Source organism: Panicum virgatum, chromosome 2N (assembly GCF_016808335.1).
Source record: "Panicum virgatum strain AP13 chromosome 2N, P.virgatum_v5, whole genome shotgun sequence".
In the NCBI taxonomy this organism is placed as follows: Eukaryota; Viridiplantae; Streptophyta; class Magnoliopsida; order Poales; family Poaceae; genus Panicum; species Panicum virgatum.
Window position 1 is genome coordinate 45,534,781 of NC_053146.1, and position 16,986 is coordinate 45,551,766.

Below are 16,986 nucleotides of genomic sequence, written 5' to 3' on the forward strand. Positions count from 1 at the left end.
GTTGGTACTCAGCAAGTGGGGGAAGATGCAAGGCTATCAAGGAAAGGCTGAGGTTTACAGCAGTTAGCTTTTTAGTTGGTCAAATTTTATTAGCAAGCACCTATTTACTAGGTTTAAGTTTATACCAACCCACTTAAGCATAAAGATCACAAAGGATCCAACACATACCAAAGAACCACAAGTTAATTATTCTTCAAGTTTAATTATCATATGAGGGTCCAGGCCGCTCATGACCGTGAGCACGACTGATATATCAGTTTGAAACACTCTGCAGAGGTTGTACACTTTACCCACAAGTCGCGTAAAAGTTCAGAAGAACTTTGGACTCAACCACGTTGTGCTGATCATGCACAATACCACACTTCCGAGGTGTGATTTCATATGGACGCTACGAGGCTTTTATAAAGATTCACTAGTAAGAAGTAGTCCGCTAAGGTTTCCGGAGCAGTACAGAGCATAAACCTCCCTAATGGGCATAGTGCCTTAGCAAAGCCCACTTCCCAAGAGGACCGGGTTATACCCCGACAACCGCTGCCCCTCTTGCCCTTTCGGTAAGACCGCTTCAAACTAGAGTTTCTAATTAATCAGCCAAGACCAGAACCATGTGGTCCTTGTGGTTGTACTGTTTTCCTGGGTGGTTCTCCATGTTCTAATTAAAGTCATGATCTTGTATTAACCACAACATAACAGCACATATAATTAAAACATGATTAACATTTATTAAAAGATTATGATATTACCAAACCCAAAGTTAAGCAACTAAGCATTTCTACCCAACAGATATATTAAACCCGGTATTCAAGGTTTGGGGTAAAAGACTAGGTAAAATCCTTAATAGGTGTCCCATCAAATTTATGCAATTGAACAATAAAGTAAAGTGAATTATCATGCTATTATTAGGACAAAACAAAATATGCAGGGGGAGAAGTCCACTTGCCTTCCTTGCCAAACTGCTGATTCTCTTCCTCGTATACTTGTTCTTGATTTCCCTCGAACGGCGTGTTGTCTACATGATCCCACAAGCAAAACATGCATAAAATAAGGAACAATACATAAAACAATAAAAACAGAGAAAGATATGGTGATAAAGATGTTGTACGCATCGCAAGGATCTCGTGAGCATAAGAATCACTGAAATCAAAGTTAAAACGAAGAAGATATGGCCGAAACAAGATTCCAGGGGCTTATTTGCGAAGAAACAGAACTTCCAGGGGTTAGTTTTGAAGAAACCAGGGGCTAGAATGTAATTAAACCTTAGATTTGAGGGCTAGATTGAAAAAGGAGAAGGCTGGATGGTGGGTACAAATTTGTAAAAGAACAGGGGCTAAAACAGAAAGAAAAGGACTTTCTTATAATTACTTTTGAACTTGGATGGACAACAGATTGATTTCATGAAATTACAGGGGCTCTTTAGCAAAAGTGCCAAGGTTGACCGATATTGACTAGAGTCAGATCGGATCCGATCCGTTGGATAGAAATCGGACAGCTTGGATCAAGCGGCTTGGCTTGCGATGGCGGACGGCTCGGCTGCAGAGCAGGGGGGCCCACAGGCAGGCGACTCGGCTCCGGGCAGAGCTGGCTGCTCGAGCAGGTGCTGCTGGTCACCGCAGGTGAGCGGAGGTGGCGGCTGGTCGTCGGAGTAATGCGAAATCGCATTTCCGGCCTCGGTTTCAGGCGCGGTTTGGCCGGGAAGAGAGAGGAGGTGATGGGAAACTCGATGGTGGGGTCGCGACAGCGAGGTGGTGGCCGGAGCATGGCCGTCGGCAGCGAGGTGCGGCTTTCGAACTTCGGCGAGCAATTGCTGGGGCTTGAGGATAGGAAAGAGAGGGAAACGGGCCTAGGGGCATCCTCACCACAGCACGCAGCTCCAGAGGCATCTTGGCATTGAGGAAGAGCAGCGGAAGGGGAGATCGACGGCGGCGGAGCTCCGGGAAGCTCTTGCGGTGGCGCTGTGGAACTGAGGAGAAGGGGACGTGGAGCGAGAGTGAGGAAAAGGAGGAAGGGCAGGGCAAGGGTGCGCCATTTTAGGCAAGGGAGGGGAAAGTGAAGGCCGGGAAAGAGAGGGGGCGGCGAAGCTCGATGGCCGGTCTTGATGGCCATAGAGGCGGTGGCCGTTACCGGCGGAAGAGGAGGGGGCGAGAGGGCTGTGGCGGCATTGATGGCGTCATCAAGGCGGGCTCAGGTGGAGATGGAGGCGAGCGGGTGCACGGGGAGGGGAAGCGACCGGCGGCATGCTCTGCAGTGGGGAGAGGAAGCGGGCGGAGGTAGGAGAATAGCATGATGGGTGGGCCCCGCATGGCAGTGAGAGCAGAGAGGAGGAGGCGAGTTGGGCTGGAGTGGGCCAGTTGGGCTCCGCAGGAAAGGAAGAAAGAAGGGAGAGAGGAGTGGGCTGGGCTGGGCTGGAAGGGGAAGAAGAGAAAGAGATGTTTTTTTAACAAAAGCAAATATCTTTTTGAAATGAAAACATTTCAAATTTGAACAAAACTTATTTTTTTCTCAATTTCAAACAAATTTTAAATCTGGGTGTTACATGAAGACTCCAAGACCATGGAGAAAATGAAAGAAGACTCAGGCGGATTTCGTCCTAACAAGGGCCCAAAAGAAGGAAGTACTAGAGTGGATCCAAAAGTTACAATTCCCCCATGGGTATGCAGCGAATCTGAGGAGGGGAGTGAATTTAACTACTATGCGAATCAATGAGCTCAAGAGTCATGACTACCACATGTGGATTGAACGGCTTCTTCCGGTGATGGTTTGAGGGTATCTCCCTGATAATGTCTGGCTAGAGCTGGCAGAGTTGAGCAATTTCTTCCGCTAGCTTTGTGCTAAGGAGTTACCTCAGGCCGTCATTTCGGACATGGAAAAAATGGCTCCTGTGTTTCTCTGTAAGCTGGAGAAGATCTTTCCACCCATCTTCTTCAATCTGATGCAGTATTTTCTTCTACACCTACTGTATGAGGCACGAATGGGGGGGCTGTGCAGTCCCGTTGGTGCTATTCAATTGAGAGATGTCAAAAGGTTCTTTGAACGAAATGCAAAATTGAAGCTTCAATTGCAGAGGCATGTATTCTGGAGGAGGTGTCAAACTTCACAACTAAATACTATGGTGAGAATCTTCTCAGCATGCATAATCCACCCCCTCGTTACAATGCTGGTGATAATGAATCGAGTCTCAGCATTTTTCGAGGACAACTTGAAGTGCAAGTGATGTGAAGTACAAGACATTGAACCACGAAGAATGGCGCCATGTCATGCTATACTTGTTGACCAACCTTTTCGAGGTGGAGCCATACATTGCATAAGTTCTCAGCTAACCTGTTCATGAGCATCCAACCCCCTTTATCATGTTTGATACAAGGAATTTCATCATCAATCCTGGCGTCGTGCGTGGGTTCTCAGCTAACCTGTTCACGAGCATCCAACCCCCTTTATCATGTTTGATACAGGGAATTTCATCATCAATCCTGGCATCGCTCAAGGGCTCCGACCTAGATGGAATCAGAGGCTCTTCTTAAATATGGCGTGGGAAATTCACAAACCGATTTCATTTATTGGTTTCAACAGAAGGTAGTCTTCAATACAGTCCTATTTCATTTCATGGTTCAAACAATATGACTAACCATGTTGTTTGCGCTTGCAGAGCCAAACCGATTCGTCTATGAGTGCCGAGTTGAGACAGGTTGCCGATGATTTAAGCTATAAGGTCAAGTCATTTAACGTTTATGACGTGAATGGATATCGCTTCCACACAACGAGATATGAGCAGAGTCGGCCCAATCAAAGAACCACTAATACTGGAGTTTTTACACCAGGCCAAGATGGAGTCGAGTATTACGGAAGAGTTGAAGAAATATACGAACTCAAGTTTCATGGTTCCGTACCACTCGCTCTAGTCATTTTCAAATGCCATTGGTTTGATCCTACATTAACAAGGCATACCCCTAATGTTGGCCTAGTCGAAATTTGACAGGATTCAACGTTACCAGCCAAGTTAGCCTAAACGCTAATCGGGACCTATTCGGTTTCTCTCCATTTGCCGTGTAGCCATTGTACACGGGATTAAATGTCGTGTACACAGCCTACACGGGTTTGTAATGTAGCAGACAAAAACCATGTATTTGTACAAGCAAAATACTAGTAAAACTGAAAACATGAGTTCATTGACAACAGCCATACTATAGATAAAGGCAGAAATGCAATTATTCAACTTCAACTTGTTCTTTTTAATCAGCCAAGAAGTACGAAATTAATATTTACAGACCTACAAAAGAAGATGGAAATGGTTAGTACTATGTACAACAAATCCATATTTTAAGTATGTTGCAATCAGACTTACTCAGACAGTCAGACCAATGAGACCATCAGACCATCAGTAATTCACAAAACAGTAAAACACTAAATGGCATAGATAGACCGATAGACATAGTTACACACACAATTGAACATTAGTTCTCAAAGGAGTACATAACAGATTAACATAGTTCATACAGACTGACATAGTGACATATCACATCAGTTCACTTAGGCCTTAGCCCTTAGCACAAACAGAACAACATTGAAGCATGCAGCAAGCTTCAAGCCAAATAGACAATAAGACAAATATTTCATAGTAGGTTCAAATTCAAAAGCAACAAAGCATGCAGAAGTGACTAGTGTCTAGTTATCCTCCCCTTCTTCTTCATCAAGACCTCCAATTTGGACGACATCCTCTGGATCAGACTCAAACTCTATCTCTTCTTCCTCTTCCTCATTGAGTGGTTCATCTTCGGGTTCAGAATGGAAGTCTTCCTCACCAACCTCTCTCTACTGATTCAATCTTGCACTCCTGCGAAGTTTTGTGGCCTCCTCAGCTCCACAGGCCTCTTCAATTAGTTTCCATGTCAGCCCAAAAACTAGCTCCACATCCAATTCATCATGTCCGCCATCAACCATCCATCCTTGAGCATAAGTTGCTTCATTCAGTACAAGGGGATCCATTTTCTTGTTCTTGGCCTTCTCTTTCTTCCCATGCATCTTGGCATTGTATTGAACAAACACAAGTTGGTTGAGGCAGTCACAGGTCAACCTGTTTTTTTTCTTTGTATGAATCTACAAAATGCACATTGAAAGTTAGGTAGATAAGATAGGATCAGGATAGGAATTAGAAAATTAGTGACAGCTAATTTTTGACTTGTGACTTGTGAGTTAAAATTCTTGGTAGCTTACCCCTTCAAAACAACTCCAGTTCCTTTCACAACCTGAAGAACTTGCAGTCAAATGTAGAATCATGATTGCCATCCTTTGCAAAGTAGGAACCTATGTTCCATAATTGCCCTAGCATTTGCCTATATTGCATAAAGCCATACATATGAAGTTAACATGAGTTTTATTTGCTGATTTGCAGAGCAGCACAAGAAAAAAGAAACTAAAGCAGATCTGAAATACCTAGGTTGAAATCATAATCCTTGCAGCCAGCCTTTGGAACAAATTTCCCAAAGTGACCATCTTTGTCCTTAAACTTATCTAACTCCTCATTGAGCACTTTACTCTGCTTGTCATAATCACCATAGTAAAATGTTCCAATAGCTGAGATCAATCCATCCATGATTTGCTCATTGTCAAAGATTGATGGATCATTCTAGCTATAATAAGGATTCCAGAAATATGCAGCCAAATGCAAGGGACTATCTAGCCTATCCTTCATCTTTTCATCAATGATGTCAATGATACTCTTATAGAGACTCCCATTCTTATCATTTTTACCAATGCCCACCTTGATCTCTTCCTTTGCCTTTAGAATGTTTCCACAAAGAAAGGCCATTGCTGGCTTGATATCACTATCAACCATACGAAGTACTTTGATCAATGGCTCAAACACTCTCAAGCAAAGGGCAATCCCATTCCAAATGGCAGGATTCACCATTGTACCCGTAGCTGTCCTAGCCTTGCTGTTCTTCTTCATATGGCTCGTACCACAGAATTTATCCCACTCTTCACATTGAGACATTGCCCTAAGCTGGTCCTTCTTCTCATACAAGCTTTTGCAAAGTGAGAAAATAAGAAGCAAATCTGGTCACACCCGGCCTCACAATATCTCTTTTCTTTGTAAATTTCCTCATCAAAGCTAAGGTTTTGTAGTGAGAGTAGATAAAGATGGTCAATGCCTTTGCTTGATCAATTGTGTTCTTGAACTTCTTCAACTTTCCAATTCCTTCTAGCATCAAATTGAGGGTGTGAGTCACACATGAGCTAAAAAATATATTGGGCCTCTTCACAGACAACAAGTCCTTTGCTGCCATATTGTTTGAAGCATTGTCTGTGACAACTTGAACAACTTTCTCAACACCTACAACATCAATGCAATGATCTACATACTCAAAGATAAGCTATCTAGTGTGTGATTCATCTGAAGCCTCTCTGGATTCAAGAAAGCTTGTGCCAACACTGCAATGCAAACATAGGTTCATTATACTCCTCTTCTGATAAGTCCATGCATCTGTCATAATGGAGCACCCATTCTTTGCCCACTCCTCTTCTTGCACCTTCAACATCTTCCTTGTATCCTCCACTTCTAGCTGCAGAAATTTCTCTCGCAGCTCATGCTGATTTGGTTTCCTTCCTCCTGGGCCAAAGCGGCCAGCTGCTTCCAACAGCTGGTCAAATTCATCATTGTTGATGGAATTGAAAGATAATCCTAAAATTGAAACAATTCAGGGTTAGTAATTTAGAATTCATCAAATAATTCAGCATTGTTGCAAGGCACTAGCTCATTATTATCGTGTGCATACACCCACTTGGCAATGTATCTCTTCAACCTTTGCATTCTGTCTTTCATTATTGCTTCAGTGACTTTTTGTTGAAAAACAACCTTTGTGTTGGCCAATGAGCTGGGATCCATAGGCGATGTGTACTTATCCATAGGACCTTTTTTTTGCAGTTGACTCTCCTACCTCATCAAGGCCAGTATCATATGGTATAACAATGGTGGTATCTTCATCGTCTGGTGCTCCCTCAATGTCCACAGCATCTCTGAACTCTTCCTTCTCTTGTATCCTTGCCCTTTTAGCTTTCCTTGAATCTTCTATTTCTTTCTTGCACTTTTCTCTATCCTCATCTGGTGCACTAGGGCAAGGTTTCACATCCCCACGAATTCCAGCAATATGACATTTCAGCCTATAAATTCCTGTCTTCACAATCGTGGGACAGAAGTTGCACTTGATCACATTCAAGTTATTTGGATCCACTAGAACTCCATAATCCCAACCAATGTCACCAGAATTCCTCTTCAAGGCATGGCTATTGTTGTTGGTGGAAGGAGCTGATGCAACGGATGACATCTATCCGCTAGCTACAAATCAAAATCAAGAATACTTCAGAGTTCAGAACAGAGCCAGAGCAGAGTATATCGGAAAAGAATAGCAGAGAATACTACAACGTTCGGAGAAGAGCCAGAGTAGAGTATATAGGAAAAAGAATAGCAGAGCATATAGCATATTCACGCTAGCTACAAATCAAAACCAAAATCAGCTAGCTACAAGCCTACAAATCAAAATCAACCACGCATTCATGCTAGGTTCACACCTGCATAGGCAATAGCATCCTAACAGCACAATCAAATGCACAAGATTGAAGGTCCAAAGAGGACAGGAAGGAGTACTGGAGGTTGGAGCAGTACCTGGCAGCCTAGCGAGAGAAATTGATGGTGCAAGAGTGTTGGATAGGAAGCGGGAGGGCCGAAGCTCGAGCTGGACGCCTGGATCTAACGGCTGTCGGTGTGCTACTGCTATCCTGCCGGACAGGAGGTAGCCACGCAGAAAACACTACCACCGGGCGCCGGCACCCTTGCTATTGTGTGTCGCGGGCTTGCAGCGTTGCCTCGACGGCGTGGCATAGGGCACGCGCGGCCGCGGGGCACGCACGCCCGCAACACAGGCTGCTCCACCCGCTGGAGTTGCTGGTTGGGGAGGGGGCGGAGCCGAGAATGGCACGGCGGTGACACTAGGAAATGAGGCAGCAACCCTAGCTACATTTTATACCCAGTGCCTGGCCATTGAGCGCGAAAAGGATTCAGTCTCTCGCCATCGCCTTCGCCCAGCGCGCCCAAAATTTCAGACCCGCGACGCCGCCTCATCGATTTTGCATTGCCATCGCCGAGACGCTGAGCTAGTCGGCCTACTCGCCATGCAAAAGTGTGCAACAACCGTTTCGCTTGACCGACTAAACGCTCTCCCGTTTAATCCACCGATTAGAGGCTACCTATGCGCTAACCCGCCGTGTACCGTTTACACGCCGACTACACGGCCTACATGGCCGTTTAGGAAAACATTGGTTACAAGGTGATGATGTCTATATTGTGGCTCAACAAGCCATACAAGTTTAAATCTCTCATACTCATGCCAAATCGACCAACGTCTTCAGGGTTGGGATGTTGTGTACAAAGTATCGCCACACGGCAAATTGTCTGTCCCAAACAATGAAGATTACAACAATGATAGAGAGGTCTTTCTCAAGAAGAGGGGTAGAAGGGAGTTTCGAGATAGACTTATCCAACGTGATCGGAATATAAGTCGACAATGAAAGTGTTGTTGGAGGAAGCTGGAGATGAGGTTGAAAATATTCATGACTTACAATTACTAGAACGACTATGTTTAGGCAGAGACAGTGAAGATGACATTCCTCCTTCGGATACTGCTGGTTATGTTGACATAGCTGATAGTGATGATGAGGATTATGATCCAGCTAATCCCGATTATGATGAGTATTTCTAATACGTGTATGATTCACACTATTTAATATATATTATGTTAATTTCTATTTATATTTTCTTCATTTGCATCTATTTGTAAGTATTGTTTATCTTTGCTGATTTGTTCACTCCTTTTGATTATAGGTAATTAAACAAAGATGCCAGGCGGTGGCAAGATGAGTTTCCTGAGCACCTTGAACAAGGGTAGTAGTTAAGGCAAGCGGCATCTGAGGGGTCCGATGCACTAGAGGCGTCCGGGAGCTGTCATGGACGGAGGGGTGGTGGAGGAGAGGGAGGGGGAGGGAGAGGTGGTGGAGGAGGGAAGCGGGGGAGGAGGAGGAGGAGGAGGGAGAGGAAACCTTCTCCTGTAGAGGACAAGGATGAGGAGGAGGAGGAGGAGGAGGAGGAGGAGGAGGAGGAGGAGGAGGAGCACGTGTAGGGGGAGGAGGAGGAGGGAGAGGAAACCTTCTCCTGTAGAGGATGAGGATGAGGAGGAGGAGGAGCACGTGTAGGGGGAGGAGGAGGAGGAGGAGGCGGAGGAGGAGGGGTCGGCAAGAGGTACGCGGGAGGTGTGGTTGCGTGGACCTTCGCAACTCCCGCAGCGGCCGATACCTCTAGCGAGACGGCCGATGATTCGACCAGCAGGGCCTCAATAAGTATGTTGTTACTTCTCTTTTATGTGATATGTTGAAAATCACAATATTAACTAAAACTTTATCTTAAACACTTTTGCAGAAATTGGATCCTAGTGCGGCTTGGTGACCACAAACGGAAGCCCAATGGTATCTTGGATCTTCTGTCCAGTATGCATTTCCTCGGGCTCGTGATGCATGCAGGGGTCCTAGAGCCGGCCTACACGTGGGACCACTACATCGACGTCGCGGACACAGAAGATTGGGAAGGTAGGAATTTCGGCACCAAAGCGAGGCGGGTGGTCGGAGAATTGTGGGTAACTCATCCTCGCACTAAACTGGTCAATATATCGCATTCTATTTCAATTTTTGGAATAATAATTGCAATTATCGGGTCTATATACAGAATTTCTACAGGTGCGTGGAAGGGCAAGAGGCCTTGGCGAATCAGGTGGCTCACACAGCTTGTTACAAACTGGTGAAGGACATGCACTACGAGGCGCGTGTTCAGGACATTGTTTCGTACTGCGCCGATTACAAAAAAAAAGGTTGGTCAAGAAAGAAGATTTAAGGAATCTCTTTCTCATTCGGGAGCAGTACTTAAAGATAAATAAATAACATCTCTACTCATTTCTCTTGAACTTGATATTATAATATGTCATACACTTTATTATGTTTAGGTGCCTCTAAACTGGTGCGCCGGCAAGGGCGCATGCTATACTATGATGGTGGACAAGGGGATCAGCGAGGAGTGGGCCCAGAAGCACAGTTTATGCTAGGAGCATCGTTTGATGATGTTGGGTCCACCACATCATCAAGGCAGCCATAGCCTCTCCGAGTACCAGGAGGTTTGGGAAAATGAACTCATTTATTCATTCTTTCTAACGCTAAATTTTGCATTCTTACTAATCATCTTGTTTTCTTGGCAGTCGGCATCACATGAAGCCCAGCCTCGCAACGAGTTCATGACATACGCCATGGCTAACAAGGGCAAGGCGACGTCTGACATCTCCTACAACCCGGCGGACCCACCAGAGGCCTACAGCAACCCCAGCGTCCACACCCGCATCACTGAGTACACGAAGATGGGAAGGGCGCTCCACGGGGAGACCTGGGATCCGGACACCGCGCCACTTTATGGAGAAGCCATCATGAGGGTGGGAGGAGGCAAGAAGCACGGCCGGTATTGGATCGCAAACAGCGTAGTCGACACGGCCAGTACGCCCACTCTCTCGTAGCTTCGGGAAAGGACCACCGACTCGACCTTGCCCATACGCCCTCGGCCTGAGACTTCAGTGGCCAATGTGCGCACACTCCGGGTTACTTCTGTTTCAATTATCGGTCTTTGCTTTTTACGCACCTTTGCTTCGCATTGTAACCTTAGAGTGAAATCTTGTAGACCCAGATGGAGGAAGAGAGGAGGAAGCGGGAGGAGATCGAGGCGAGGTTGGAGTAGGAGCGGAAGCTGAGGGAGGAGCAGGAGTTGAGGTGGCACTAGGAGTGGCAGTAGATGATTGAAGCTGAGTGGCAGAGGCACAAGGCTTCGCAACAACAGATGCAAACCATGTTTGCCTTCATTCAAGTTCTTGGCGCATCTGTAAACTATCGACCACCGCCTACGGTGCCACAGATGACCTTTGCACCGATCACTTATCTTCATCCCGGTCCTGCAGTCACTCCTGTGAGTATGATTTTTTTTGTTTTCATGCGCATACCATAAATATTGACCCAGAAATGTAATCTTGTATCTTCTCCTATTTGCAGAATCAATCAAGGGTGGCATAGATTGAGCCTCCGGACGAGCACTTGCTAGCGGCGCAATGGCCAGCTTGGGGATCCGGATCTGACCGGTGAGGGTATTTCGACTTGTTGGACTTGTAGCGGTGTTGAACTTGTTGGTTAAGTTAGACTTGTTATTATGTGACCCGAAACGTTGGATTTGTGGCATCGGTGTTGAACTTATCGTATTTGTGATATTTGTACTACTTGTCATATTTGTGGACTTGTCGTATTTACCTAGCGATATTTGTGCTATTATGTGATATTTGTGATTCCGATGTCGTATTTGTGCTCTATATATGATATAATAACTGTTTGCGCTATATATATTCCGGTGTCGTATTTACCTGGAAAACCGACTTAGCCGAGTGTTTTGGCTTTGGCACTCGGCAAAGAAGACAACTTTGCCGAGTGCATTTTCGTCCGGTACTCGGCAAATCTCAACTTTAACGGTCAAATGGCCTGTCTCCCTACCCTTTTTGCCGAGGGCTTTCTAGCGCACGGCAAAGACTTTGCCGAGTGCCCGAAATATGGCACTCGGCAAAGCGGGCTTCGCCGTCACTTTTTTGTCGAGTCCTGTTCGCCGAGTGCCACACTCGGCAAAACCTTTGCCGGGTGCAAAAGGGTCTTTGCAGAGTGTACTAGGCACTCGCAAAGTAGTCGAGTCCGGTAGTGTAAATGTCAATCCGCGGAGTAGATACCATGTATACTAGCTACGTCCCAAAATATAGCAACTTTTAGACTTGGTCAAGTTAAACATTTTCACCTTTTGCCAATAATATCTTTAAAAACAATTAATTTTAAATAGAAAATATTACATATTATGATAGTTAGTTTCGTTATGAATAAACTAATATTATTTTCTTGCTATCAATATTTATATTTTTTACCATCTATAGTCAAAGTTTAAAAGGTTTGACTTGTAAGAAACTTAAAACTAGCTATATTCTGGGATTGCGCTCAATATATGGTATATCCAAACTAATACCCAATGAGAAGAATCGGAAGTGCACCAGCATTAGCCTAGCCTAATGGATTTGGCCAAGAGCACACAACACGTACGACTCTTGCATCAGCTCCAGACTCCATGCATGAGTGCTAGGCTGGGGTACATATTATATTTGCTAGGTTGGTCCAGTTTAGGCATCGCTGCTGCGCACGCCCGAGCCCGATCGGTTTTATCCGAATCACACGACCGCAACTTTCCATCCAACTTTGGCACCGGCCTTCTTCGTTTTATATATTCTAATAGGCCACACTTTCAGACTGAAAATCTCAACCTTTATGCTGCTGCACTAGATCATGCCGATGCTAATCGATCTTTTGTAAAAGCCTACTAGTATGCAGAAAGATGCATGGTGACCTTGTGTTGCATCTTATGCACGCATCCTTTGTAGAAAGAGAAGAAGTGTGAAATTATTCAGATAATGATATACTCAAAAGACATGCATCCTTCAGCTGAAACCAATAGAACACTTATCAATTCTGGAGGCAGTTTTGGGTGGGGATGACCATCCTGAACGCGTGTCTTGCTTTGGACATAGAGGCCATGGACATTATCATCGAGAATGGATGGCGGATTAGTTATAAGTTATATATACTTATTTTCTTGTTGCTTTCCTTTTGGTCATTCATGATCAAATGATGTGATATTGAATTTTAAGATGCAAACAACCAAATAAAACCCCATTCCCATTATATGAAAAAAAAAGATGGAAAACATAAAACATTCTGGATAGATCTATAGCCAAGACAAGACTTATTACATATGTTACATCAGTCAGAGACCTTCAAAGAATTAATCCTATATATGTTCTTGCACCATTAATTTAGCGGTTAAAAATAAAATCATATATAACCTCCAGGAGGAATAAAGCTAGCTAGCCATATGCATCACAAATCCGTATGTAGTGCTAGTCAATCGATGTCTTCAAATGTGGTCGAGGAAAACCCCAGCGACGACGCGAAGGTGGCCGTGGTGTCGCCGCCGAGGTACCGCTTGAGCCGGTCCAGGTCGTCGGCGGCGTCCATCATGGTTGGCCGCGCGGACGCCTGCTCCTGGGTGCAGAGGATGCCGAGCTCCAGCAGCTCGCTGATGGCCACGTCCGACATCCTCCTCACCTCCGGCGTCTGGTCCCGGACCATGCGCACCAGCGCCGGGTCGACCACCGCGTTGGCGCGGCCGTGGTAGTGGATCTTGACCCACTTGTGCAGGCTCAGCCCGGCCTCGAACATGTCGTCGGTCGGCTTCCTCCTCGTCACCATCTCCAGCACCAGCACGCCGAAGCTGTACACGTCGCCCTTGGTCGTCGGGTTGGAGCCGTAGCCGTACTCTTCATATTCATTCGGACCACATGGATGGAAGTCAATTGAGGAGATCAGGGCAACAAGTGAATTGCTTGCTTGATCACGACAAGGAAGGAAGCAAATTTGCATTGATGCCTCCGTACCTGGAGGGATGTAGCCGATGGAGCCGCAGAGCATGTTGGCGGTGGAGGCGCCAACGTCGGCCACCCCGCCGATGCTCATGACGAGCCGGGAGATGCCGAAGTCGGAGACGAGCGCGGTCATGTCGTCGTTGATGAGGATGTTGCTCGGCTTGAGGTCGCAGTGGATGACCTTCACCGGCGAGTGGTGGTGCAGGTACGCCATCCCCTCGGCGACGTCGCTGCAGATGTTGACCCGCTGCACGAGGCTGAGCTCCGCCGCGTGGAGGCACCGCTCCAGGCTGCCGTTGGCCATGAACGGCAGCACCAGCGCCTTGAAGTCCGGCAGGCTGCACGCCGTCACGATCCGCATCAGGTTCCGGTGCCGGATGCGCTTCAGCACCTGGCACTCGCGGTTGAAGCTCTTGGTGGAGTTCCCCGACTGCAGCTGCAGCACCTTCACGGCGACCATGGTGCCGTCGCGCAGCGCGCCGCGGTACACCCGCCCGTAGCTGCCCGTCCCGACCAGCCGGTCCGCGCTGAACTCCTCCGTCGCCTCGACGAGCTCCCGGTACGTGATCCGCGGGAACTTGTACTTCATCACCGGCGACGAGCCGCCGCCGCCGCGGCGCCGGCCCCTGAACATGTCCTCCCGCACCGCCGCGAGCCGTTCCCGGATCTTGCGGACGCCGACCGCGCACAGGATCGTCAGCGCGAACGCCAGCGCGGCGGAGCAGGCGCACAGGACGACCAGGAACTTCCGGGACTGGTACCACGCGCGCTTGTGGCGCGGCGTCCCGCAGCCGCGCCTGACCACCGGACCGCAGAGCCGGCGGTTGCCGAGGTAGGAGAGGAAGCTGAAGTTCACGAACGGGCCGGTGGCGGGCACGACGCCGCTGAGGTCGTTGTACGACAGGTTGAGATGTTCCAGCATGTTGCATTTGGTCAGGCTCAGGGGGATCTCGCCGGTCAGGGAGTTGTTGGAGACGTCGAGGCTCTCGAGGTTCTGCAGGCGGCCGAGGGACGCCGGGAGGCTGCCGGCGAGCGAGTTGTGCGACAGGTCGAGCACCGCCAGCTCGACGCAGTCCCCCAGGCCGGCGAAGATCGCGCCGGTGAGGTTGTTCCAGGACAGGTCGATCGTCTGCACCAGCATGTTGCTGAGGCCCCTCGGCAGCTTGCCCCCGAGCCGGTTGCGCGACAGGTTAAGCGTCATCTTTGCAATGCCGGCGACCTCCTCCGGTATCGCGCCGGTCAGGCGGTTGCTGGAGAGGTCGAGCAGCAGCAGATTGGCATGCCGGCTGATGAGGCCTGGCGGTATCGGCCCGGACAGCCTGTTCCTCTGCAGGGAGAGGTAGTTGAGCTCGGCAAGGCCCCCGATGCTGCTCGGGATGGCCCCTGACAGCGCGTTCCCCGACAGGTCCAGCTCGCCGAGGTGCGTGGCGTTGCCGATGCACGCCGGGATCTCCCCCGTAAAAAAGTTGTTGGACAGCACGAGCCGCTCCAGGCTCGGCAGCCGGCAGAGGGACGTCGGGATCGTCCCGTTGAGCTGGTTGCTCGACAGGTTCATCAGCGTCATGTTGATGATGTCGCCGATGGACGCTGGGATCGGGCCCCTGATGGCGTTCAGCTCCAGGTTGAGGTGCCACATGTTGCGAGGCAGCATGGAGCCGAGCCGGCCTGGCAGCTGCCCGCCCATCCCCACGGCGCCGGCCTCGACCTCCTGCAGCCACGAGCAGTTGGAGAGCGCGGCGAAGAATGGCTCCAGGTTGCTGTTGTTGTCATGGCTCCGGAAATTCTTATTGTTGGACAAATGCAGGTATGTGAGGTTCTTCTTGCCCGAGACGATGCTGGTGGGGAGCTCATCGTCGAGCCAGTTGTTCTCCACGTCTATCTCCATCAGATACGTGCAGTTGGCGAGCCAGCGCGGGAGCTTCCCCGTCAACCTGTTGGAGTAGAGATTGAGGGCGGCGAACGAGTCGGCGAGGGTGCCCGAGGCGGCGCTGGGGATCTCGCCGGAGAGATTGTTGTTGCCGAGGTCGATGACTCCCAGAATCGAGCAGTTGAGGAAGATAGCTGCTGGGATGGGGCCGGACAGGTTGTTATGCTGGAGGTTGAGGTAGTACATACGCGACAGCATGGCGAGGGACGGCGGTATGGCACCGCCTAGCTGGTTGTTGTCGAGCTGAAGCACGCCAAGGCCGCGGAGGTTGGAGAGCTCGGCTGGGATCCGCCCCGTGAGGTTGTTGCTCCACATGTCGAGCTCGTAGAGCCTGGTGAGGTTGCCGATGGACGGGGGGATGTCGCCGGAGAGGACATTCTTGTACACGATGAGGTTCTCGAGGCGCGTCAGGTTGGCGATGGACGGAGGGATGGCGCCGGAGATGCTGTTCTCGGACAGGTTGAGGTTCCGGAGACGCGAGAGGTTGCCGAGGGCTGACGGGATGGCGCCGGAGATGCTGTTGTTGGACAGGTCGAGGCTCCGGAGGCGCGAGAGCTCGCCGACGACCGGCGGGATGGCGCCGGAGATCCTCATGTTGGGGAGCGCGAGCCCCACGACGTGCTCCCGCCGCCAGTCGCAGGTGACGCCGGTGAAGCTGCAGACGTGGCCGTTGGACTCGTTCCAGTCCGGCAAGGCCGCCGGCGGCAGCGTGAGCGCCCGCTTCAGGGCCAGCAGGGTGGCCTTCTCCCGCAACAGCACATGCCAACGCCGATGCCGCGCGGCCGCAGCCTGCTGCCCGTCCGCCAACGACGACGTCGACGCCGCGAGCAGGGAGAGGACAGCAAGGTGCAGCAGGAGGAGGATGGCCGTGCGAACCCGCATCCTGTCCTCGCCGGAGGGCACTTGTGCAGCGGCACGGGTAACCCACTGGGGTGGCGATGACCAAACCTACAACAACCTAGCTAGCTTGCACCTAAGCTAGCTGCTACATGGCAGTAGCATCAGTCATCCGCTAGCTCGATCGATCGAGATGATCTAGTCGAGCTTGGCCGACGACCAGGGAGAGTGGACAAAGCATTGGAGCTGCAGCGGGTCTGCTGAGATTGAGGTGAGGTTGGGCTGGAACTGGAACGGCCTAATGGATGGAGTCTCCGGCCGGGGAGGCCATGATTGCGCGGCGCACAAGGTGCGGCTTTTTTCAGCTTTGTGCACAAGAGTCACCGAGCCCGTCGCGGGGAGCATGTGTGCGCGCCCGCGCGGAGGGGACAGCGACCCTGGAGAAAAGGAAGGGTGCGGCACCGGTGGTGGGCTCCGGCGATCACCGCGCGGGAGGGATAGATGGATAGCAACAGGGCTCTGGATTTCAGGTTTGCCGCCGCACTTGGCGCGAGCGCGCTAGTAGGTCTGAAGACAGACCTGATGATCCGTCGGGTTCGCATCGGGTCAAAAGAAAACATAGGTTGGATTTTTCGGTCCAAGCATAGC

At 49.4% G+C, this 16,986-nt stretch overlaps 1 protein-coding gene across 1 annotated transcript; it reads right to left on the reverse strand.

Moving 5' to 3' along the window:
• Window positions 1–12,812: 12,812 nt before the first annotated feature.
• Window positions 12,813–16,713, reverse strand: LOC120660700 (putative leucine-rich repeat receptor-like serine/threonine-protein kinase At2g24130). The gene is made up of 2 exons (XM_039939322.1): window positions 13,587–16,713; window positions 12,813–13,469 (listed from the first exon to the last, which is right to left on the reverse strand). Exons 1-2 carry the CDS (start codon window positions 16,381–16,383, stop codon window positions 13,054–13,056), a joined length of 3,213 nt encoding a protein of 1,070 aa, XP_039795256.1. The 5' UTR covers window positions 16,384–16,713; the 3' UTR covers window positions 12,813–13,053.
• Between the last annotated feature and the right edge of the window lie 273 nt (window positions 16,714–16,986).

Bases quoted from the DNA above. Each gene is read 5' to 3' on its own strand.
- LOC120660700 (XM_039939322.1), bottom strand. From the start codon at position 16,383: ATGCGGGTTCGCACGGCCATCCTCCTCCTGCTGCACCTTGCTGTCCTC. The intron at 13,470-13,586 runs GTACGGAGGCAT...ATGAATATGAAG, and splicing joins CATCGGCTACATCCCTCCAG to AGTACGGCTACGGCTCCAAC.